At 46.9% G+C, this 26,083-nt stretch overlaps 1 protein-coding gene across 1 annotated transcript in view; it reads right to left on the reverse strand.

Moving 5' to 3' along the window:
- Positions 1-22,311, reverse strand: part of LOC308575142 (methanethiol oxidase-like) — a 34,470-nt gene extending 12,159 nt beyond the window's left edge. The window contains exons 1-6 of the mRNA XM_081173684.1: positions 21,966-22,311; positions 13,791-13,844; positions 6,433-6,545; positions 4,368-4,553; positions 3,324-3,444; positions 1,363-1,545 (exon numbers count right to left, since the gene is read on the reverse strand). Coding sequence (XP_081029810.1) covers positions 1,363-1,545; positions 3,324-3,444; positions 4,368-4,553; positions 6,433-6,545; positions 13,791-13,844; positions 21,966-21,969 — 661 coding nt within the window. The 5' untranslated portion in view covers positions 21,970-22,311. The remainder of the gene's footprint in view (positions 1-1,362; positions 1,546-3,323; positions 3,445-4,367; positions 4,554-6,432; positions 6,546-13,790; positions 13,845-21,965) is intronic.
- Between the last annotated feature and the right edge of the window lie 3,772 nt (positions 22,312-26,083).

Here is a 26,083-nt window from a genome sequence, read left to right on the forward strand (position 1 = left end):
CTGGTTTTGACCGATAAAGCCTTAAATGGCTCAGGACTGCAATACCTCACGGACCTCCTCTTTCCGTTTGAACCTAACCCTGAGATCATCTTCATGTGCCTCCTTCTCGAGAGGTCCAGAGGGTGGCAAGACGAGAACAGGGCCTTCTCTGCAGTGGCTCCCCGTCTGTGGAATGCTCTCCCCAGGGAGGTTTGCCTGGCGCCTTCATTAAACACCTTTAGGTGCCAGGCAGAAATGTTCCTTTTTCACCAGGCCTTTGGTTGATTTGACTGACATCCTACGCCCTTTTAAAATGTGGTTTTATTTTTTGGAGGGCGAGGGGATTATTGGGTTGTGGGTTTTTATTTTGATTATGTATTTTGTGGTTTTATATTTTGAACTGGCCTTAGACCTCCATGTATAGGGCGGTATATAAATTCTAATTATAATAATAATATCAATGCCACACACTGAAAAATTAGTCTGAATATGATTGCCCCTCGTGGAAATGAATTTGGTTACCTTTTCCACAAGAGCTGTCAAATAGAGGTGGAGAACCTTGTGGACTTCCAGATGTTGGGACTAGAGCACCCATCATCATCTCTGACTGTTTGCCTTGCTGGCTGGGGCTAATTGGGGTTTGTAGTCCAACAGCGTTTGGAGCGCCACAGAAGGGTGGAGTATATAAAAAAAATCACTACAGTGGTACCTCAGGTTAAGTACTTAATTCGTTCCGGAGGTCCGTTCTTAACCTGAAGCACCACTTCAGCTAATGGGGCCTCCTGCTGCTGCCGCGCCGCCAGAGCACGATTTCTGTTCTCACCGTGAAGCAAAGTTCTTAACCTGGAGCACTATTTCTGGGTTAGCGGAGTCTGTAACCTGAAGCGTATGTAACCTGAGGTACCACTGCTGAATTGCAACTCATTACCAAACTTAAAACCATGGAGAGACCTGGTCTGAACAAAGACATTGGATTCTTATCTCATTATACATGACTAAGCCATTTCTCACCTTCTCACCCCTTGCCTTCTCCTGTAAGACCTATTGCAGTCGTTAAGAGTCGTCAACAGGCTCATCTCAGCTATCTGCCAATCACCCATTCCCACCACCCTTCTGAGTAATACCCCTCCCCACCTTCTCACTATATAGAAGGATCTGGCAACTTCTGTTTCAGTGTATCTGAAGAAGTGTGCATGCACACGAAAGCTCATACCAAGAACTAACTTAGTTGGTCTTTAAGGTGCTACTGGAAGGAATTTTTTTATTTTGACTATGGCAGACCAACACGGCTACCTATCTGCAACTGAGGTACCACTGTATTACAATTATTATTCCCGCACCCTTTGCTTCAATAGTGCTTATGTGCAGAGAGGACGCACTCACCTTTCTCCAGATCAGCTGGATTAAACCCATTTGCCAGGCACTTGGGCACCCCCCATTCCGTGCTCATCAGGACGTTGTGCCTCGGCTGGTACCAGAAATCGTAGCCCAGCTTAGGGACCTTGGACCCTTTTTCCCAGTTTCCCTTCACCTCAAACGTCTCCCCATCCAGCAGCACGAAACCACCTGACATTACAAAAAAACAACAACAAAAACCATTAGGAATGTCGTAGGAACACAGGAAATTGAACCCGAGGCTTTCTCCATGCAAGGGAGATGCTGTGCCAGGAAGCTACAATCGTTGCCATCCACAAGATGCATTATTCTAAATCCCAAAAGGTATTTGATATATCCCAGCTGGTGTGTGTGTGGGTTGCAAAAAGACTTGTACTTACAGTGGTGCCCCGCAAGACGAATGCCTCGCAAGACGGAAAACTCGCTAGATGAAAGAGTTTTCCGTTTTGGAGGTGCTTCGCAAAACGAATTTCCTATGGGCTTCCTTCGCAAGACGACAATGTCTTGAGAGTTCCTGCGGGTTTTTCCCCCTCCCCCCCTTTTTCTAAGCCGCTAAGCCGCTTATCAGCTGATCCGATCAGCAGATAAGCCGCTAAAAGCCGCTAATAGCGCTAATCCACTAATCCGTCAATGGGCTTGCTTCGCAAGACGAAAAAACCGCTAGACGAAGAGAATCACAGAACGGATTCTTTTCGTCTTGCGAGGCACCACTGTATAGGTTTGAAGGGTAAACATGCACCACCCACTACTCAGTGGTCTGAAGTTCACGCTGCCCTTTCTACATCTGAATGTAGAGTATAATGTTTTGGTTGGCCATCCGTCTGTCGATGGAGGAGTGTGTCTTTTGGAGTGAAGTAAAGCTGATGGAAGGTTGTAGAAACCAATATAGGATAGACATGTTCCGTTGCAGATGAAGGCGCAACACACACACACACACACACACACACACAGAGTGGTACCTTGTTTTACGAACTTAATCCGTTCTGGAAGTCCATTCTTAAACCGAAACCGTTCTTAAACTGAGGCACACTTTCCCTAATGAGGCCTCCCGCCGCTGGTGCCCTTCCACCATTCGGATTCTGTTCTTAGACTAAGGTAAAGTTCTCAAACCAAGACACTATTTCCGGTTTTGCAGAGTAAACCAAATTGTTCTTAAACCGGACTGTTCTTAAACCAAGGTACCACTGTATATAATGTGTGTGTGTGTGTGTGTATAGTTTAAGGCAGGATTGATGGATTATTTTTAATATTAATATAAAAAAATTCCTTCCAGTAGCACCTTAAAGACCAACTAAGTTAGTTAACTTAGTTGGTCTTTAAGGTGCTACTGGAAGGAATTTTTTTATTCTGACTATGGCAGACCAACACGGCTACCTATCTTTTAATATTAATGTGAGCTGATGCTGTTCCTTTCTTTCTGTTATATTTGTATTAAATAAATAAATAAAAACCTCTCCTAGAGAGTATGCGTGCATATTGCTGTAACTTGGTTGTACGTCACTTTGCCCTAAGCAAGATAAAGAGACTAACAAATTTAACAAATAAATAATAAGCTGGCCCACAAGAGTCCTAACATTTCAGTTTCCCAATTATCTCTGCTTCCTTCCACCCACCCCCCGCCCTAGCCTTTTTCTTTTTTTTAAAAAAAGTTAAGTTTGTAGTCCTTATGATTTCAAAGACACAGTCTAGAATTGTGAGCCGTGCCTGTTGAAAGCCAACAAGCAGATGAACACACCCAGGAGCTTGGTGGCAGGGGAAAACTGCTCCAGAGCCATCAATATTGGAATAAATTATGCAAAATAAAAGGCAGGGTGCAAATCTGCATTTAAAAAACTGCATGTGGAAGAACAGAAATTTTCTCCGTTCAAAATTTGGACTTGGACTCGCTTTTGCGCTCTTGTTAACCCAGCCCAGACCACCTCCTTTGCCTGCCCAGCCCCCAAAAACACCTTTTCCATTGCCGGACGGGTCTCCCATGGTGCTGATCATGATTTCGCCACTGCCCAAGCAGTGGGTGGTGTGAGGATTAGCCAGGTTGCACTTCCAGTACATGTCAACGGGCTCGACAGCCTAAGGGAAAAGGTAGAACAGAGAAAGCTAAGGTTAGTGCGGTGTTAAAGGGAATATTTTTAGCATACATTTCTCCTATGATACTCTTTAAATGCCATTTCCCCTTAACGTATTCACCACTGAAAGCAATTTCCCCTAATATACTGCATTCCTGTGTGCTGTTTTATCTTATATGCATTTTTAGGCATACTTTCACCTAACATTTGCATTCTTGTACGCATTGTTAGAGAACTGCGTCCCAAAGTTCAGAGAAGTGTGTGAATTTTGGAGGGTGGTGGCATTTCAGTTCATGCATTGGACTTGGAAAGTTAGAATCTGTTTGGCTCGCATTAAAATGCAAAACTAAATGGATTGGATCCTCCATCCATAAAGGTAAAGGGACCCCTGACCATTAGGTCCAGTTGTGGCCGACTCTGGGGTTCCTGCTCTCATCTCGCTTTATTGGCCGAGGGAGCCGGCGTACAGCTTCCAGGTCATGTGGCCAGCAGGACTAAGCCGCTTCTGGCGAACCAGAGCAGCGCACGGAAACACCGTTTACCTTCCCGCCGGAGTGGTACCTATTTATCTACTTGCACTTTGACGTGCTTTCAAAATGCTAGGTTGGCAGGAGCAGGGACCGAGCAACGGGAGCTCACCCCGTCGCGGGGATTCAAAGCGTCGACCTTCTGATTGGCAAGTCCTAGGCTCTGTGGTTTAACCCACAGTGCCACCCACGTCCCTCCCCCATCCATAGTGCTAACATTATTACCTATTTTGTGAGGGACTAGTTCTGCTGCAAAGAAACCTCAATCCTGATGGCCTTGTAAATACTACAGCGAAGACCCACTGCGAGCCACTCTGGTAGGGCTTCTGATTCATTGAGCAACAGAGGAACTTGCAAAACGGAGGGCGTGGTTTCTGGTGAGCCCCAGAAAAACCTGTACCTTATGGAGGCGCGGAGCTCGTGGGTCAGTGCCTGTATCAACCACATAAATCCTGGAAGAGATCAAGCTGGGAAGGATGAGCCTGTTTCGCTTCTTGGTCGTGTCCCCAAAACAGCTGCTGCAGGAGTTCCACCCAGTGTGGTGGAGCTCATCGTTGACATTTGGCATTGGCAGGCGATGGATGACCTATGAAATAAGAAGAAAAAGAAGAAGAAGAAGAAGTGAGAGCTGGACCATAAAGAAGGCTGATCGCCGAAGAATGGATGCTTTTGAATTATGGTGCTGGAGGAGACTCTTGAGAGTCCCATGGACTGCAAGAAGATCCAACCTCTCCATTCTGAAGGAAATCAGCCCTGAGTGCTCACTGGAAGGACAGATCCTGAAGCTGAGGCTCCAAGACTTTGGCCACCTCATGAGAAGAGAAGACTCCCTGGAAAAGACCCTGATGTTGGGAAGATGGACGGCACAAGGAGAAGGGGACGACGGAGGATGAGATGGTGGGACAGTGTTCTCGAAGCTACCAGCATGAGGGAGGCAGTGGAAGACAGGAGGGCCAGGCATGCTCTGGTCCAGGGGGTCACGAAGAGGCGGACAGGACTGAATGTCTAAACAACAACAACAACAATACCAACACGTTGATCCTTAATCTGTCACTGCTTAATTTTAATGATCTTTTACATGTTTTTAATTATTTGCTCTTAACTGATTTTGTTGACATTCACAACATTTCTTGTAGACTGCTTAGAGGTGTATACAATTTTGTTAAATAAAAATAGATCTCAGGTGTAAAGAGGTGTGCCTTTGGCGTACGGTGAAAGCTGTACAATGAAGATTTTGAGGCAGAAAGGGAGCCGCCACCATTTAGGCGCTGCTGCAAAGAATGCCCTCTCTTGGGCTGCTATTCCCTATACTTCTGAGGGTGGCAGAACTCCCAAAAGGGTCTCCTCTGTCGATCTTAACACCTGAGAGTGTCTGTAGGGAAGGAGGGAGAGGCGGTCTCAGATATCTGGATGCTTAGTTGTTTAGAACTTTAAACACAACTGCATTTGCAAATGGGTAGAACTTATGGTAACTGCAGCCAGACAGATTATAGCGAGTAACTAGAAAAATGCTGAAGAGCTAGGGGTGAACCAATGGAGGAAAAACCTGAATATTATAATTTTAGAATACCTAACTGTGAAGATACACAGAATGAAAGGGTTTAAGGTCAGTGAGAAAGAGGAGGATTGGTTTGAGAAGATACTGAATTATTTGGGCAGGTTTGAACAATTTGGGGCAATTAAAATGTTAGAAGTTAAATAAATCTTGTGGATGGAGGAGTGTTAAGGTATATAGAAGTGTACATATGGTTAATTTGAATATATTATTATTGAATATGTGTATTATTGAATATTGTATACCCAATGTATCAGCCGCCTGCCGGGTTTCACTGTTTGTGTTTTGGTGATTGGTAAAAAAAATTTTTTTTAATTATTTTTTTTAAAAGAAGATCTTTAAACACAATTATCACTCTGAGGTTGCCCCACCCCCGCACCCTTCTCATACACCGACGTGGCAACTTGCAATATTTATTTACAATTTAAGGTTTTTGAAAATATACAATAAAACAAAATTAACAAGCTTTGACAAGATATCTTGCTGGACCAGATCAACTGCCCCACAAAGTGTGTGGCTAAGTATACGAAAGCAAACAAAAGATTTAGCAATCTGAACCACTTGAGAATGAACGGGGAAGTCTTTGGAAATCCACCACACCCCCACTTTTGTTCTGCAAGAATGCGCTCTTCAGTTTTAAAGCGAGCAGCTGTCACAGATGACTTCTGCAACGGCCTGAATGAGGCGGATTGCAATGTTTGCACTTTTAGAAGTGTTTTTAGGGTGGGGTTTTGCTATGGGGATGTGTCAGGGTTTTTTGGTTTTCTTTTACAAGATACAACTCAGAATTATCCTTGGAAAGCAAACAGGACTTCTCACACAATTGTGGAGCAATAATGTAACCCTGAAGATATCGGCGCATGCCAAGCCTTGTTGCGTGACCGGCCTTCGCAAACTGAAAGATACTTACTTGGCAATAGGTTGGAGATTTGGGGTCCACATCCACCGTGGCCAGGTAGTCTGGTTTCTTTATTCCCGTGTTCCTGTAGATGCAGGGCAGGTATACAATCTCTTCCCGGGGGCCTGTCCAAAAGCAGAAAACCTTGTATGAGCCACCAGGAGTGGGGGAACAGGGAAGCAAACACACTGGTGAAATAAATCAATTAATGTATATAATAAACATTCATAAATGTACCAGCCAAAGACGTACATAGGTATATAGGCCACATGTCTGAAGTTGCACAGGAGAGCAGCTATGGAGCCATTTTGACTCCCAACCTGACCAGGTGTTTTCTCTGCAAGGTCAAATGGAGGAGCCTCCCCATTGCCTTTTCCTTCACAAATCCTGTCTTAAGGGTATGTCTGTGTATGAACAGGGTGAGCCTGTGACCTGGCTCAGGAACTAAGTAGTTATCATTACAAAAGACTGACCAGGCTCCCCAGGGTATCCAATCAAGTGAGCATTAATAGGTAACCTGCCAGACAGGAGGTAAACAACGCACTCCGATTTCTGCTGTAGACCGCCCTTTCTGTGATGTATGTATGATGTTTCTGGGGGTGGTCTTTGACTCCAAGGCGGGCAATTTAAAATGTCTATATAAGGGCTTGCACACCATTGTTCTGGGTCCTCCCTCCTTTCCTGCGTGTGAGGGGAGCACCCTGTTGCAACAGATCAATAAAGATCAGGCTTACTAGCTGCTTTGCTTCTCAATATTCTTTGGTTGGCCTCTGTTTTTTCCTCCGACCGATGGAGAACCTGCAAAGGACTCTATAAGGGCTCTTGTGTCCCCCATAAGGGAATAAGGGCAGATTTTTTGTTTATTACACTGGTATTAAGGGGAGCCAGATGAGGAAAGGAGAAAAGCTCACCCTTTCACCGCTGCGTTTGGATGTGACAAACAATGCAAACAGTATCTTTCTTGGAACATTCTCTGCTTTGCTCATGAATGAAACGGTGGGCAAGACTTCCATTAGACTTTGGCAAGGTCAAAGCAGTGGGGGAACGATGACGTGAGATAATATCGCCCGAGGGGGCAAATCCCTCACGTGAGCCACAAGCCGGCCATCCCTGATTTGCCATGAAATGAGGCCAATTTTTAAAAAGCTTCGTTTATTCATTTATGCATGAATTTGCACATGGGGGAGAAGTAGTTCTAAAGGGCAGAAGGGAAGAAACTTTGCTTTTTGGTGATGCAGGTACAGTTCTTACCTCCGGTTAAGAACTTAATTCATTCCGGAGGTCTGTTCTTAACCTGAAACTGTTCTTAACCTGAGGTATCACTTTAGCTAATGGGGCCTCCTGCTGCCGCAGCTCGATTTCTGTTCTCATCCTGAAGCAAAGTTCTTAACCAGAGGTACTATTTCTGGGTTAGTGAAGTCTGTAACCTGAAGCGTCTGTCACCCGAGGTATTCATCACAACAGGGGTAGTTTTGGAAGAGGCAGGCAAGAAGGTAATGCCTCATCTTGTGCCATTCCTCCCCTTCTTGTACCTCATTTAAAAAGAGGTGCTCCCTCTTGTTTGACACACAGAATGGAGTGCTCCTTCTAGTATCTGTTAGATTTCTGTTATGCCACTGTGCAGTTCTTGGAGTCACAAGACTCTGTTGACATTCCAGACTATTGGAAGTCTCACGGGAGATGGATGTTGAAGTTACTGGTTTCCTGTTTCTTTGTTACTGTTGTTTTTCTGTCTCTCACAGAGAGCAGACACATATTCTTTTCTGCCCTGCGTAGTTAGAAATAAAAGTAGCAATGTAGCACATATTTCTGGCTCCTTCTGCTGCTGTCTGGGTACTCTGCGCAATGGGGAGCGTGCCTGAAGTCTCATTCAAAGGCTTAGGTCGTTAATCACCGTCGGAGATTCAGAAAATACGGCCGGAGGAATAGCTATTTCAGCTCGGTCGTACGGAGGCTCCGACAGTATCGTCTGAGAAGAGGCATTCTCTCTCATGAGAGAGAGAGACAAGGTACCGTATCTCTCCTCACGCCTCCTCTAAGAGGTCTTCCATCTTCACTCACACACTGGGGGGAATGAGGCATCCCTCCTCTCTCACAGGTGGGAACACTGTCTTATGAAGAGGTGTTCCTCCCACAACATAGGACATAGGACAATGCTATCTGAAAGTCTTGTAAGCATCTGTTTTTTTAATAATAATAAAAATAGTCACATTTCAAACATTTGCTGTTGGATTAAGGCAGGGGGGACTATTTAGCCAATCAAAATGCTTTTCAATCTATCTAACCAATCTAACATGACTAAATATGGCAGTCCTTTTATTTCCCAAATAACATTTAGGGAAAAACCAGATGCTTTTCTACTAGGTCTTTTAGGTCAGTGTTTCCCAACCTTTTTTGGGCAAAGGCACACTTGTTTCATGAAAAAAATCTCGAGGCACACCACCATTACAGCCCCGTGACGTCAGCGCGCAGCGTCACGCCGGGAGGGACATGAATTGCTAGCAAATTACATAATCACCTCCTTGAGGGCTGGCTCATCTTCTCCGAAGGCAGAACCCCATTAATTAACAGCACAGACTCACACCATAGCCAAGACGAGGGGGGAAAACCTCAGTCATGCACAGTCATGCACATGTGGGGGCTAAATGAGGACGAAGACCGGGCAGAGAGCAGGGTTCAAATCACCCCACCTGGCCAGGACAATCCCTGGGTGCTCCCTTGGGCCACTCGCCTGACCCACCTCGCAGGGCTGTTGTTGCGAGGATAACACGGGGAGAACCACGCGCGCCCCCGGGAGCTCCTTGGAGGAGAAAGCGGGCGATGAATGCAATGCACGAAATATATGAGAGGCGACCAGGTTTTGCAGGTGAGGGGCCCCCGCCAGCCTCCGCTTCCAACACCCGGCGCAACGACGCCGAAGTTTCCCCCCGGGCTCGGCTCGGGGAGCAGCGCTGCTCCCCCCCGGCTCCCCTTCGCCCTCCCGGCTCTCTCTGCCGCCCACTGGGGACCGCCCTCACCTGCCAAGTCCGGAGCGCCGGTGGAAGTTGCATGCATGCATGCAGGGCGCCGCGTTGCCATTGCATTGCACTGCACTCCATGCAACGCCTGCACGCATGCATTGCCTTGCACACCCGCCAAGGGGTCTCCCCGCGGTCCGATGCGTCCCCTCCGGCGCGGATGCAGCATTGCAAAAATAACCACCCCCCGACGCAGCCCTACCTGGGGGGCAGCCTCCGCCTCCGCCGCTCCACCTCCGCGGGGATCCCCGGGCTCCATCCTGCCGCCCGATCTCCGCGGGGGCGCAGGCAGGCTGCGCGGGGTCTGCGCGGAAGAGCCCCTGCCCGCCCGGCCGCCGCCGCTGCGCTCATTCCATGGCTGGGAGAAGAGCGCTTCAAACAAAACGCCCGGCCCGCCAGGCCACGCTGGGAAACGTAGTTTGCGCACCCCACGCGGGCGCGGAGCCCAAGGGGGAGGGGACTACGGATCCCGGCAGCCCCCGCGCCGGGGACGGAGGGGGAGAGGCCGGGTGCAGGGATGGAGGGATGGGTGGGCGAGCGAGTGAGTGAGTGGCAGCCGCCAAGCCTTGGCCGAGAGCCAGGAAGGGCCTCCCCGGAGGAGGAGGAGGAGGAGGGAGGCGCAGAGCGGGAGGGAGGGAGGGAACCCCAGGGGTCATCTAGTGACGGCGCCCCAATCGAAAATTTGACTTTTTTTTAAAAAAAAATCTTTCGAATTTTTTAATTTTTCCCGCGGCACACCAGGCAACATCTCGCGGCACACTAGTGTGCCGCGGAACAGTGGTTGGGAAACACTGTTTTAGGTGCACGGGACGTGGGTGGCGCTGTGGGTTAAACCACAGAGCCTAGGACTTGCCGATCAGAAGGTTGGCGGTTCGAATCCCCGCAACGGGGTAAGCTCCCATTGCTCAGTCCCTGCTCCTGCCCACCTAGCAGTTTGAAAGCACGAAGTGCAAGTAGATAAATAGGTACCACTCTGGCGGGAAGGTAAACGGCATTTCCGTGCACTGCTCTGGTTCGCCAGAAGCGGCTTAGTCATGCTGGCCACATGACCCGGAAGCTGTACGCCGGCTCCCTTGGCCAATAAAGCGAGATGAGCGCCGCAACCCCAGAGTCGGTCACGACTGGACCAAATGGTCAGGGCTCCCTTTACCTTTACTATTTTAGGTGCAGAGATCCAAAGGAGCAGAAACGACTATTCATGTATGCGATGACAGCAACACGAATGCTGCTGGCCCAGAGATGGAAAGAAGAAAAAGTTCCAACCAGAGACAAATGGCTGATGAATATGGACTACCCCGAAATGGCAAAATTGACTGGGAAAATCAAAAACCAGGAGGAGAAGAATTTTAAGAAGGAATGGGGAAAATTCACAATGTATTTAAGAGAACACTGTAAACAAACTACAAACTTTGGCAGGATTTGAGTAATGCTTGTAATATACGAAGAATTATGGTGAAAGTGGTTTGTTTTAAAAAAAATAGAGAAAACAAGGAAGGCAGTTGGAAAAAAAGATTGAAAATGGTAACAATGGAAGGGCGGAGGAGAGTCATAGGATTCAGAGAATTCTAAATGATGATGTTGATGTATAATGTTTGAATTCAAATTTGTACTGTAAAACTCAATAAAAATATATTGGTGGGGGAGTGGCAGCCCTACATAATGTTAAAAACCTGCATGAAAACGTCTATATTTCTTTTAACATATCACCTACTGGGGGTTATGAAGGCCTGAAGACTGAAGAGGAGAGGAGTCCAGGATCATTTCAGATACGTTTGTAGCCGTAGCAATGATACCCTCATAAACCACAGCCCAGTGCCCAGATGTGGATGAAAAATGAAAGAGGGAGTTTCTTTAGCTTGAAAGCATTTCCTTATTGTTGCTGTGTTAGGACACAGTTGCCACTCCCTGATGGAGGCTGCGACTGCCGTTCAGGAAACCTTGGGAGGGGTGTGCAAATTTCATTAAATTTCTTTAATGCGCAAAACTGAAAACCGAAACATTAGTAAGCAACCAGTCCCAAGAGAGGGCAGGGCCGTAGTTCAAAACCCGGATTCAAAACCTGGCACATCCAGGTAGCGCTGGGAATGTCCCATGCCTGGCACTCTGAAGAGCCACTGCCAGTCAGTGTGGACAACACTGAGTTTGGATTTGGATTTGATATCCCACTTTATCACTACCCTAAGGCGTCTCAAAGCGGTTCACATTCTCCTTTCCCTTCCTCCCCCACAACAAACACTCTGTGAGGTGAGTGGGGCTGAGAGACTTCAGAGAAGTGTGACTGGCCCAAGGTCACCCAGCAGCTGCATGTGGAGGAGCGGGGAATCGAATCCGGTTCACCAGATTACGAGTCCACCACTCTTAACCACTACACCACATTGGCACTGAGTTAGATGGAACAAGGAAGCTTCCTTTGTCCTTCCTAAGCTGTGCAGGGCTTCAGAGGCCATCTGATCAGCATGACCACTTCAGTGGTACAGTGCTTGTTTTACAATGCATGGGTCCCAGGAATCTGGAGTCTCAGAAGGTCTGCAGGTAGGTCTCCTGCCAGACCATTGGTATTTAACTCCCAATACACTATTTAGAGCAGGGGTCAGCAGACGTTTTCAGCAGCGGGCCGGTTCCCTGTCCCTTAGACCATGTGGGGGGCCGGACTATATTTTGAAGGGGGGGGAATGAATTCCTATGCCCCACAAATAACCCAGAGATGCATTTTAAATAAAAGGACACATTCTACTCATGTAAAAAACACGATGATGCCCGGACCGTTCGCGGGCCGGATTGAGAAGGTGACTAGGCCGGATTAGCCCCTGGGCCTTAATTTGGCTACCCATGATTTAGAGGGATGCGGGTGGCGCTATGGGTTAAACCACAGAGCCTAGGGCTTGCCGATCAGAAGGTTGGCGGTTCAAATCCCCGCGACGGGGTGAGCTCCTGTTGCTCTGTCCCTGCTCCTGCCCACCTAGCAGTTCGAAAGCACGTCAAAGTGCAAGTAGATAAATAGGTACCACTCCAGTGGGAAGGTAAACGGCGTTTCCATGCGCTGCTCTGGCTCGCCAGAAGTGGCTTAGTCATGCTGGCCACATGACCCAGAAGCTTTATGCTGGCTCCCTTGGCCTATAGAGCGAGATGAGCACTGCAACCCCAGAGTTGGTCACGACTGGACCTAACAGTCAGGGTTACCTTTACCTTTTTAAACTATTTAGAATGTATAAAGGTGTTTCAAATGTTTAATGGAAATGCCCAGAACGTGAAGGGCATTTTATCATGCTTGGTGGACATGTAAAAAGGATACAAATACATGGATGCAGTAGATTTTAAAGCTTAATATTCAGTTGAAGCCAAAACTCTTTATATGAGGCTTAATGGAGACACAACTGCAAAAGGACGATGGAAGTTCACTCCAATGTAAGATTACAGAAGCGAGATTGTTATATGCACAAAGATGGAAAGATACAGCCCTACCCACTATAGATGAATGGCTGATAAAACTATTGGACTTGGCTGAGATGGCAAAGGTAATGTGTTTAATTAGAGGAAAAAATCATTATTGACATTTACTCAGGACTGGAAACTTCTTATGGACTTTTTGCATGAAAGAGAAAATGAACTTGTAATATCTGGATTTGAAGATTGAAAAAGTACTGGACAGAATGAGCGAATAATATGTTTAGCTGAAGGACAGAGAACTATAATTTTTTATATTTTTTTTCTTTTCTCTTTTCCCATGCTTTTCCTTTCTGCCTTTATATCATCATCTTCTTCTTCCTCTTCTTCTTCATATTCTTCCTGCCTCTGTTCTTTTTTAGATATTTCAGTGTATTATATTTTTGTGATAGGTATGCATTTTTGTTCAAGTATCAATAAAAATGCTATATATATAAAAGAAAGAGAAAGATCACCAGCTGAATCGCTGGAGAGCCACTGCCAATCAGCGTATAAACATTACTGAACTCAATGGACCAATGGGTAGATTGGATTTCACCGTGCTCTTGTTTTTCATTTAGAAACAGTTACTAAGCTGCACACAAGTTATAAACAAGGGAATCCCAGCCCACAGACTTACAACCTAGAACAGGAACTACACAAAATGAAAAAGCAGTGGGGAAGTAGAGAAAGCACTACCTTCAAATCCCCGTACGATGACACAGACAAGGCACTGGGTTTCCCCCCAGTACAGGGTTATTGGCAAACACAATCAGTAGCCAGCAATTGGGACTGGCAAAAAAATAAATTGTGGGCCCCCTTGTGCTGTTGGGGTACGCAAGCTTGCTCTGAACTCCTTCGAAAGTTGGCAAGATACAGGCATGCTTGTAATAAAAATAAAAAGTGGCCACAAAGACCTCGCCCCCTTACCTTTCATAGCGTCCAATGGCGTTTTGTATCCAGGGCCGCACTCTCCGCATTTCGCTGCAAATTGAAATGGTTGAAAGATCAGCAGGTGACAGTTTTGCTGGTCCCAAAAGATGCCTTTCCTAGATATATTCCCAGACTTTTTGATTAATAATAATAATAATAATAATAATAATAATAATAATAATAAATTATTATTTATTATTTATACCCTGCCCATCTGGCTGAGTCTCCCCAGCCACTCTGGGCGGCTCCCAATCAAGTGTTAATGTGAGTGAATGTCTTTAGTTTGCTTTCTTGGGACAGGGGAATGCAGGGAGTAAAGAATGACTCCCCATGCAGAATTCAACTTCCTGCACACCTTAACTTCTTTCTTTTAAAATTAGAATTAATAATAATAATAATAATTTATTACTTATGCCCCGCCCATCTGGCCGGGCCTCCCCTGAGATTTCACCCCTCCCATATCCAAGAATCTGCTGATGTTCTCTGCTGATTCTTCAGAGAGGAGGGGCGGTTTCTGCTCTCTACTTATTCACCCCCAGCCTCACATCAAAGAGAGAGAGAGAGACTGAGTGTTAGATCGTGTGTATAGATAAGGTTGCTGCTAAGAGCAGCCGCAGACACTCAGTGCAGTTCAGCATTTTCGCTTAGACCTCATTTAGCTCTGTACATAGTTGTGTATTATAGTTGTAGATAGAATAAAAGAAGATATTCTACAGAGCTGCTCTCCGAGTCGTTTATGCTCTGCTATACTCTGCTATACTCTGCTGTGCGACGACTGTCTTCTTGTTGGAGTGAATCTGGTGCTCACAACTCTAAGCTGTGAGTCCTGTTCCTGTGCAGAAGGTGGTCTCTGGAAGTGCTACCCAGCTCGCCTAGCCCAGTCGGGGCTGAAGTGGATGAGTCCAGTTAGTGGCACTGGCTCAAGGGCCATGCTGACATCCCCAGTCACTCTGGGTAGCTCCCAACAGAACATTAAACATACGATAAAACATCAAACATTAAAAACTTTCCTAAACAGGGCTGCCTTCCGATGTCTTTTAAAAGTCTGATAGTTGTTTATTTCCTTGACATCTGGTGGGAGGGCGTTCGACAGGGCAGGTGCCACCACCAAGAAGGCCCTCTGCCATGTGTGATAGGTATTTTGAGGTCTTAGATATATGGTAGTGTTCATACATGTACCAACCAAGCACGTACATAGATCAGCACAGGAAGACCGACCTGAAACCATTTTGATTCCCAAAGTGACCAAATATTTTCCCTGCAAGTGGGGGGGGGGGGTCAGGGAGCCTTCCCATTGTCCCAGGAATTGAGTAACCAGCATTTTAATGGGTGACAGACTATCAGGAAAGGCAATCAGATAACCTGGCAAACAGGAAAAACAACATTCAAATTTTTGTTTTAGATCACCTTTTCTGTGATGTAGGTATGGTGTATCTGGGGGGTGGTCTTAGGTTACACCCCTTCTGTGATGTATGTATGATGTTTCTAGGGGTGGTCTTCATCTAAAAGGTAAAGTGACCCCTGACCATTAGGTCCAGTCATGACCGACTCTGGGGTTGCAGCTCTCATCTCGCTTTACTGGCCGAGGGAGCTTCTGGGACATGTGGCCAGCATGACTAAGATGCTTCTGGCAAACCAGAGCAGCGCACAGAAATGCCGTTTACCTTCCCGCCGGAGTGGTACCTATTTATCTACTTGCACTTTGAGGTGCTTTCGAACTGCTAGGTTGGCAGGAGCTGGGACCGAGGAACAGGAGCTCACCCCGTCGCGGGGATTTGAACCACTGACCTTCTGATTGGCAAGCCCTAGGCTCTGTGGTTTAACCCACAGCGCCACCCGCATCCCTTGGTCTTCATCTACAGGGTGGCAATTTCAAAAGTCCATATAAGGCCTTGCACTTCATTGTTCGGGGTCCCTCCTCCCTCCTGCGGGTGAGGGGAGCACCCTGTTGCAACAGATCAATAAAGATCAGGCTTACTAGCTGCTTTGCTTCTCAATATTCTCTGTTTGGCCTCTGTTATTTTCTCCTACCAATAGGGAACCTATGTAAGGACTCTATATGGGCTCTTGGATACCCCATAAGGGAAAAGGGCATATTTTTATTTACAACACAGCCCACTACCAAAACCAGCACAATCACTTTTGTGACTTTTGTGACTTGTCCCCACAAAACACTTCATCACAGTTTCTTCCTATCTATTCAAAGGGCCTTTGCTGCACGATACCAAATGTAAGAATTCACTGATAAAGGTATCTATGTACTGGCTCAGTGGGAAAACTTCAGAAATTCATATAGACAGGTGAGCTCAGCTACTCAGCAGCCCCTCTGCCTGAGTGATAATCCCTGGCCTCCTGATACCCGAGTGCCAGACAGGTAGCCATTCCAGAAATAAGAAACCCAGGTGAAGACAAAAGGGTGTGATTAACTTGGCTGGGAAACAGGGAAATGTAAATATCTCTTTTGTTACACTTGATGGGTGTTTGGTGGAGGGCAAGGGGAACCATGGGGCAGGGTCCAGGATGCTGAGATTCCTGCCACCAGACCTCCCCTTTCGTGATGTAACCGTGATGTATGAGTGATGCAGTTTGGGGGGTGTAACATGGGGATTAGCAGCAAATAAAAGTTTGGGGGCTCTTTTGTTCGGGGCTTCCATCTTGTTCCACCTTGTGGCAGGTGGGAGTCCTGTCGCGACAGTCTTCAATAAAGACCAAGCCTACTGGCTGCTGTTTTGCTCTGGTATTCCTGGCAGGTGTCCTTGTTTTTTGTCCAAGGGAGCCCTCAGGTTTCTCCGTTAACAGGCCTGACCTAGCGAGGTTCTTCTTGCTAGCTCTCTGCATGGCTACTCTGGAGAAAGATGCCAGTGTAGGGCTGGGGGCTCACAGCTGAGGTAGATCCACACAGCAGTTCCACTTTTAAGGTTGGTTGAGATCCAAGAAATGGGTGTAAGCAACATGAAGCTCTGGAATGGACAAACTTGGCACTGGAGTGAAAATGGAATTTTTGGCACCCGACAGCTACTTGTGCTAAAACACACCCCACACTCTAAATTGTATTTTTTAGGAGTGTCCTGTTAAGCCTCTTAGGCAGCTGCTGTCACGCAAGAGATCGGGCGCCGACCCAAAGAGCCTGACCCGGGGTCATTGTAAAACATCCTAGGCCAGCCTTCCCCAACGTGGTGCCCTCCGAACTCTATCAGCCCCAGCCAGCATGGCCAATGGTCAGAGCGGGGGCTGTAGTTGAAGCAAAACAGTATCTGGAGATTAGGGTGGGGAAGCTATTCAAAGATAACATTTTCCAAAAATGTCCTGCCCCTGCTGCAGGACTCCTGCAAGCTGCAATCTGTCTTGGGAAAAGTTGCAAGGTGCACCCCATGTTTTAGTTCAGCGGCCAAACCTGTTGCTGTGTGACTTGACAGTGAACTCTAGAAGGCACTCAAATATTGTGTGTGTGTGTGTGTGTGTGTGAAGTGGATCCAGAGAAAAGCTTTTATCTTTCTCACCATAGCACTAGAATCTGGAGGTATTTAAGCAGAGGTGGCGCTGTGGGTTAAACCACAGAGCCTAGGACTTGCCGATCAGAAGATCGGCAGTTCAAATCCCGCGACGGGGTGAGCTCCCGTTGCTCGGTCCCTGCTCCTGCCCACCTAGCAGTTCGAAAGCACGTCAAAGTGCAAGTAGATAAATAGGTACCGCTCCAGCGGGAAGCTAAACGGCGTTTCTGTGCGCTGCTCAGGTTCGCCAGAAGCGGCTTAGTCATGCTGGCCACATGACCCAGAAGCTGTACGCCGGCTCCCTCGGCCAGTAAAGCGAGATGAGCGCCGCAACCCCAGAGTCAACCACGACTGGACCTAATGGTCAGGGGTCCTTTTACCTTTACTTTAGTGAGGCCAGCATTGTGAGAATCTGCATTTACGATACGATATATTTATTGTCATTGTCCCATACAGAACAATGAAATTGAAAAATCTACATAAGACGTTCAAAAACCCCTAAAAACTCTGAAACCCAATTTTAAAATACAGTATACTCCTATAGAGACCCCTTATACTGCGTTTAAAACCAGAATTGCCTTTGGGTAGAAACTGTTTCTCAGGCGGCTAGTCCTAGTCTTTATAACCCTATACTTTCTTCCAGAAGGCAGAAGCTGAAAGAGATCATTTCAGATCCTGCCTTAAATAGAGGTTTACACCAGAAGATTGCCAAGGTACTACCTGACTCCAGAAGTCTACAAAATTAACTTGCAGCAGATTCTGGACAGACAAAGGATGGATATTTTTTTTCACCCAACACCAAATTAATGCATGGAATATGTTGCAAAAAAAATACGGTGGGTAGCCACAAGTCTTGGTTAATGGCCATTGGTCACAGTTAAACATTGAGACTAAGAAGCGGATAAATGTGGCCTCTGCGTAAGCTGCCCATTGCTTTGGCCTTGGGTCTGTCAACATTTTGCTCCAAATTTCACAATGTGCTTTCCCTCTTGGGTTTCTTCAGGGTCCATTTCAAAACTCCCTAGTGCAGTCAATGCTTTTTTTATGATACATAAAAACCCTTAGAATGTGTTTGCTTCATCCCAGCTTATCGAGTTTTAGGAGCTGCTGCATATCTATTGCAAAAAAACAGGCAGACTTTTTTGGCTTATACTTAATTCTTTATGGCTACAAGCCTACACACATTTACCTGGTAGTAAGCCCTATTAAACTCAGTGGGGCTGAACTCAAAGTAGGCATGTCTTGAACTGTCCTGTAAAAGACGCTTTTTGAGTTGAATTTCCTGCAGCAAGCCAGTGGAGCTGGGATTTGGGCTCAACTGGAATTTGGGCTGGACAAGTCCCAAAGCAGTATATTTGATTTAATAAGTAACAGATTAAGCAAAAGAAGGCAAAGAGGAGACGACTGGTGTCAGATGGCCTTATCACAGCAATAAAGCGATATATCCAAATTGCAGGAACTCACTTTTCAGTTTGGAGATATTTTAATTGCCCATAAAATGACACAGCCCTCCAGTTGAACAGACTAAAGTGGAGTGGTTACTTTCCGTGCCTTGGAAACTATGATTCTATCAGTGCAGCTTAAAATGGTATTTGCCTTTTTTGCTGCAGTGTTACATGGCTGGCTCAGCTTGGGATTGATTAGTCCCAAGATCATTTTCACATATACTGCTTCCAAGCCTGGTATCTCCCATTGTATACTTGTTTGTTTGGTTTTTGCCTAAATGCATCTAAGGTAAAGGTAAAGGGACCCCTGACCATTAGGTCCAGTCATGGCCGACTCTGGGGTTGCGTCGCTCATCTCGCTTTACTGGCTGAGGGAGCCGACGTACAGCTTCCGGGTCATGTGGCCAGCAGGACTAAGCCGCTTCTGGAGAACCAGAGCAGCGCACGGAAACGCCATTTACCTTCCCGCCGGAGTGGTACCTATTTATCTACTTGCACTTTGACGTGCTTTTGAACTGCTAGGTTGGCAGGAGCAGGGACCGAGCAACAGGAGCTCACCCCATTGCGGGATTCGAACCTCTGACCTTCTGATCGGCAAGTCCTAGGCTCTGTGGTTTAACCCACAGTGCCACCCGCATCCCTTTTTAAATGCATCTACCGCTGCTGAATTTCCATTCTATCAAAGTACAGTAATACCAGAATTTTATCCCAGCATTCACTACTCCTCTCAGTTTTGTGTCATCCACAGATTTGATAAAGATTCCCTTCACCCTTTCATCTAAGTCACTAACAAAATTTTTTAACAAGTACTGGGCCCAGGACAGCTGCATGGCACTCACAGTGAAAACCTCCCTCCAGTTTGATGAAGAAGCATTGATGAGCATAGCCATCTAGCCCACATTTAGCCAGTCTGCTAAACAAAATATTATGGGGGTCTTTGTCAAATGCTTTGCTGAAGCAAAGATAAATTATGTCCACCGCATTCCCACAATACACAAATCAGGTTCTTGGTGCATTTCCTACAATAACCTGATTTTTGAGAAGCGAGAGACAAGATTAATCAGCCAGGATTTATTCCTAAGAAATCCATGCTTGCTCCTACTCATAGCTGTCAAGCGTCCCTTATTTGGCAGGACAGTCCCTTATCCCAGCGCCATGTCCCGCTGCTGTCCCTTATGGATGATGTCCCTTAAATAAGCTACTGAAGGTAATGGGGCCCTTTCTATGTCCAGCTGTGCTTTGTCAACAACAAATTGTTGCTTTTTTGTGTGTTGAATATATGCTATATGGTAATTCATGGACCTAATAAGTATCTAAAGTCATTCGCACGCAACAAAATATGTATTTTATCAAAGTAATTGTTAATCCCTTATTTTCGAGGCTGCTGGTCCCTTATTTTCAAATCTGTAAGTTGACAGCTATGCTCCTACTAATCAAGCATGAACAAACTGATCACTTTATAACCTGTTTTGCCATCTTTCCCAGTATCAAAAAATCAGACTGGGGTTGGACAAGGTTAACTTTAAGGTCCCCTCCACCATTGTGAGTCTGTGAATTGTTTATAGGCTTACTGTCTCATTTTTATTCACTTTTCAGATTGTTTGATTCTCTTTCGATATTGTTGTATACAATTTTATATCGTGTTGTTAGGTGTTTTAGGCTGGCTTTTGGGGAAGCAGGGCACAAACAGATCGTGGTGCATGACCAGTCTGCACTTTCCAGATCTTCCAGATTTTGTATTTGGACTTTCAAAAGGCCTGTCTCTCCATCCCAGTGGCACCTTGCGCAATTCATCTGCTGGCCCTAAAATCTCACAACTTATGCAGATTTGCCCATAGTTCTCTCTATGCAAGATAGAAGCACAAAAGGAGGACACTCTGTTGAAAAACATTGAAACTTTATCTCCATGTAAACATGCACAGGACTGGGCAGGAGTTTCAAAGTGGAATTACTGCTCACAGGCTATGAAAAATACTAAAGCTCAATCCTAAACATACTTACTTGGGAGTAAGCCTCAGTAAAATCAAAACAAAAAAAAGTATTTTTGAGGAAACATGTTTTATTTAACCTATGTGTCCGTAGATGTGTGTTTGTGTGTGTACACACAAACACACATACATATTTATGTCAAATTTAAAATGTCATAGGTTCTGGTGGATCAATCTAGACCACAGTTTCCCACATTTGGGTTTCCCACTGTTTTTGTACTACAACTCCCACCATCCCTAGCTACAAGGACCAGTGGTCAGGGATGATGGGAACTGTAGTCCGAAAAACTTCCGGAGACCCAGATTTGGGGAAACCTGCTAAATGGTATTCATGGGTCTCTTTCAAGCCTCTGATTCTGTATCTGTGAGGTTAGAATCCATAAGAGTAAACCTGCTGAATCCACAGCAATGACCAGAGGAGAATGACCACTGGGAGGAGCGCAGAGAGAATAAACGCCAAGGTGCACCTGTAGCAGCAAAACTGGGCGCCTTCATCTGCCCCGGCTGCAATAAAACATGTCTCTCCTGTATTGTTCTCTACAGCCACAGCAAGCGCTGTAACTCTCCAACAGTTTGACTTCACCCCGACGGTGACTCTTCCACTGTCTCCCGAGACAGACGGATGCCAGCAAAACCTGCTGAGCCAGTCAAATCAGTTCTTTTAAGGTAACCCCTAGCCTTTCAGCTAACGTCCTGTCATCAGCATATTAAATTAATGAGGTTGTGTATTTATAATAAAATACTGTACTTGGAGAGCGTATTTTCGTGGAAGCCCCATGGATTTCTATGGAATGTGCTCTCTCCAGACTGCCCCTACGGGGATAAAAGTTGCGCAGCGCACTTTGACGGGCGCATTTACCTAAAAGCAAGCCTCTCTTGGAGTTCCACGAGGCTTTACTCCCGAGGAAACATGCATGAACTTGCAACCCAAACCAGAGACCGCATGGAAAGGTTCTGCGATAGAAACCATACCAGCGCCCACAAGTTTGGCTGGTTAAGCTGCAAAAGCAACACACACACACACACACACACACACACACACACACACTTTCAACCCTCCAAGATGTAAACTTGGAGGCGTGTGGGTTGTGTGTACAGGATTGCAGAGCAAAAAACCGTAAAACCGGAGCATGTTCTCTGATTTTTAGGTAGCTGGAAGCCACATAAGAATCAGAAGGAGGGCAAGCTCCGCTTTCCTACAGATCACACAGCTGGGTGAAAAGCAGAAAGAGGTGGTTATTCTCTTACCCATACTGGAGTCCTCTGCTTCTCCCTTTTTCCCAGATTCTGAGGAATTCAGCAGCAAAAAAGGAGGCGCACAGACTCTGAGGTCTGCTCTGAAGGGCTATATATACCAGCTGAATGGGCGGAGAAGGGGAGTGTTGAGAGAAAGAAGCTGTTAGAGGAGGCAACTGGAAGGAGGAGAGGCTGAAGTGGGAGGAGGATTCAGGGTCAAAATCCAGTAGTTTCCCTCACTTTCAGTAAGCCACAAAGGACAGATTTGTTCCCCGGCTTGGATGGTGTTTATTTCCCACACACAGAGACGCAGTTCAGGATGAGATCCAACTCTAGTTTCAGAAGGCAGGAAAAAAAACATATTGGGTTCCTGGGCTGGAGAGGAAAGGAAGCAAGCAAGTGGAGTTTAGCAAAAACTCTTGGCTCGAGGTAGTGTTGCAAAATGCAGTCCACCAGGCAGCGCATGCCTGAGCTGACAGGGCAGTTTTGAAACTAACAGGCAAACGGGGCAGTTTTAAAAAATAAAAATAAAAAAACCATTTTGCTTGCATGTCAGGTGCAAAGCAACCGCTGGCAGGCTCCGGAGGGGTTGCGAAAGCAGCCAAGTTGTGAGTTGTGCCAAGAAGCGCAACGGATGCCCAGTTCTGCCTCAATGCAACATATGGTTGTGTGCCACCCCAGGCTCCGAGCGGTGCAAGATTCCAGGGGTTCCCTGAACTCACAACAATACAGTGGTACCTCGGGTTACAGATACTTCAGGTTACAGACTCTGCTAACCCAGAAATATTACCTCAGGTTAAGAACTTTGCTTCAGGATGAGAACAGAAATTGCATGGCGGCAGCAAGAGGCCCCATTAGCTAAAGTGGTGCTTCAGGTTAAGAACAGTTTCAGGTTAAGAATGGACCTCCAGAACGAATTAAGTTCTTAACCCGAGGTAAGGTAAAGGTAAAGGGACCCCTGACCGTTAGGTCCAGTCATGGCCGAGTCTGGGGTTGCGGCGCTCATCTCGCTTTATTGGCCGAGGGTGCCGGTGTACAGCTTCCGGGTCATGTGGCCAGCATGACTAAGCCACTTCTGGCGAACCAGAGCAGTGCAGGGAAATGCCGTTTACCTTCCCACCGGAGCGGTACCTATTTATCTACTTGCACTTTGATGTGCTTTCGAACTGCTAGGTTGGCAGGAGCAGGGACCGAACAACAGGAGCTCACCCCGTCGCAGGGATTCGAACCGCCGACCTTCTGATCGGCAAGTCCTAGGCTCTGTGGTTTAACCCACAGCGCCACCTGCGTCCCTATTAACCTGAGGTACCACTGTATAAATTTATGGTGTGCACTTGGAATACTGTGTACAGTTCTGGCTGCCTCACCTGAGGAGAGTTGAGAAAAGGTTGAGAAAAGGTTCTGCAGAGTTGAGAAAAGGTTCTGAAAAAGGGAACCCAAAACCATCAAGGGAGCAGAGCAACTCCCCAGTGAGGGAAAGTGACAACTTGGGGGGGGGGAGGACTTCTTAGTTTAGAGAAAAGGCAAGGAGGGGGCAGTATGATAGGTGTATATAAAAATTCTGCATGGCGTGGGAAAAGTGAACGGGTGGTTTTTCTTCGGCTCTCAAAGCTCTAGACATCAAATGATTCTGAATATCAAGACAATTCAGAACAGACAGAAGGAAGATATAATAATATAAGGGCACGAAATGTAGAAGTCATTGTAATAATTCTAGGAAGGACTTCTTCACACACCTCATGGTTAAACTTCACACACCTCATGGCCAGCCAAGCGAGGAAAGGGCTCGAGGATGATGCTGAGAGCCCCAGTGCCTCACCTGGCCAGGCAGGAAGGAAAGGGCTCAAGGATGATGCTGAGAGCCCCAGCGCCTCACCTGGCCAGGCTGGAAGGAAAGGGCTCAAGGATGATGCTGAGAGCCCCAGCGCCTCACCTGGCCAGGCTGGAAGGAAAGGGCTCAAGGATGATGCTGAGAGCCCCAGCGCCTCACCTGGCCAGGCTGGAAGGAAAGGGCTCAAGGATGATGCTGAGAGCCCCAGCGCCTCACCTGGCCAGGCTGGAAGGAAAGGGCTCAAGGATGATGCTGAGAGCCCCAGCGCCTCACCTGGCCAGGCTGGAAGGAAAGGGCTCAAGGATGATGCTGAGAGCCCCAGCGCCTCACCTGGCCAGGCTGGAAGGAAAGGGCTCAAGGATGATGCTGAGAGCCCCAGCGCCTCACCTGGCCAGGCTGGAAGGAAAGGGCTCAAGGATGATGCTGAGAGCCCCAGCGCCTCACCTGGCCAGGCTGGAAGGAAAGGGCTCAAGGATGATGCTGAGAGCCCCAGCGCCTCACCTGGCCAGGCAGGAAGGAAAGGGCTCAAGGATGATGCTGAGAGCCCCAGCGCCTCACCTGGCCAGGCTGCCCAAGAGGGACGCACGCCACTTCCGTCGCCCAGCTTGCACAGACAGGTGAAACACAAGGAAGAGAGGAGGAGCCCTGGGGTGCCGAAGTTCTTATGTTGGGGGAGAAGCCGGAAAGGGCCACTCCCGGATTCTGCAAGTGACTAAGACAGACATGAACTTGGTAGATCTGCACTGTAAATAGTTTGCGCAATAAAACCTGTAAAAGACAGGTCAGAGTCCTGCCTGGTTACTCACGAGCAACCCCCACCAGCATCTGACACTCCCACCAGAGATACTGATGGGCACCAACTTAGAATCATAGAATGGTAGAGATGGAAGGAACCACAAGGGTCATCTAGTTCAACTCCCTGCAACGCAGGAATCTTTTGCCCAACGTGGGGCTCCAACCCATGACCCTGAGATTAAGTGTCTCATGTGCTACCAGGTGAGCTATGGCTTTAAAAGAGGGCTAGACCAGGGGTCTGCAACCTTTAAGACAAAAAGAGCCACTTGGACCCGTTTCCGAAGGAAAAAAAACTGGGAGCTGCAAAACTCGTCATTATAAAAATAACATTTTTGTCACTTTTTTATTATTTCTTTGTTTGACCCCTCAGAATTACTCCTCCTCATAGAAATAAACGTTAAATTAACAAGTTACATTTTTTGTGTGTGTGTACTTCACTCCCCTTTCAATGCAGTGACCAGCATACATTCTCCTTACAATGTAGCGGGCGGGCGGGAAGGTGACGTCGGGACGGTGCGTGACTAACGCACGCACCGCCCCATGCGACGTCACAGCCAGTACAGCGCCCGCCACAGTGGGGAGTGTCGGGGCGCACAATGCGCCTCCTCCCCTCGCTAGTATCCGCCCCAGAGCCGCGGCAAAGGTGTAAAAGAGCCACATGCGGCTCCGGAGCCACGGGTTGCAGACCCCTGGGCTAGACCAATTCATGGAGGGTAAAGCTATCGGTGGCTATTAACCCCAATGGCTAGGCTCTCCCTTCCCTGTCAGAGGCAGTACATCTCTGAAAGCCAGTTGCTGGAACCCACAGGAGGAGAGAGAGTGCTGTTGTGGTCAGATCCTGCTTTTGGGATTTCCCTTGGCATCTAGCTGGCCCCTGTGAGAACAGGATGCTGGACTACATCTTTGGCGATCCCTCGTTGCCAAGTAAGATTGTCTTCCAATAAACACGGTTATATACACACACACACACAGACACACACATACACAGTGGTACCTCGGGTTACAGACACTTCAGGTTGCATACGCTTCAGGTTACAGACTCCACTAACCCAGAAATATTACCTCGGGTTAAGAACTTTGCTTCAGGATGAGAACAGAAATTGTGCTCCGGCGGCAGCAGGAGGCTCCATTAGCTAAAGTGGTGCTTCAGGTTAAGAACAGTTTCAGGTTAAGAACAGACCTCTAGAACAAATTCAGTTCTTAACCCGAGGTACCACTGCATACACACACACACACACACACACACACACACACACACACAAACACAAACACACTTTTATTAATTTTTTAACATATCAGTTCCAACAGTCTTACAACATAACTTCTCCTCTTATACAATATTTTTAGACTTCAGTCAACACCTCGGATGATTTTTCGTTCTTTATCACTTCTTATGCATTTCTTAACTTCATATTACCTTTAATTGTCCTTAACTAATAATTCTCCTCATTATCTTTCTTGCAATATTTCAAATAATTCACCTTACAAAACTTCTTGCAAACCT

Source organism: Podarcis bocagei, assembly GCF_964188305.1.
Source record: "Podarcis bocagei genome assembly, chromosome: 16".
Taxonomy (NCBI): Eukaryota; Metazoa; Chordata; class Lepidosauria; order Squamata; family Lacertidae; genus Podarcis; species Podarcis bocagei.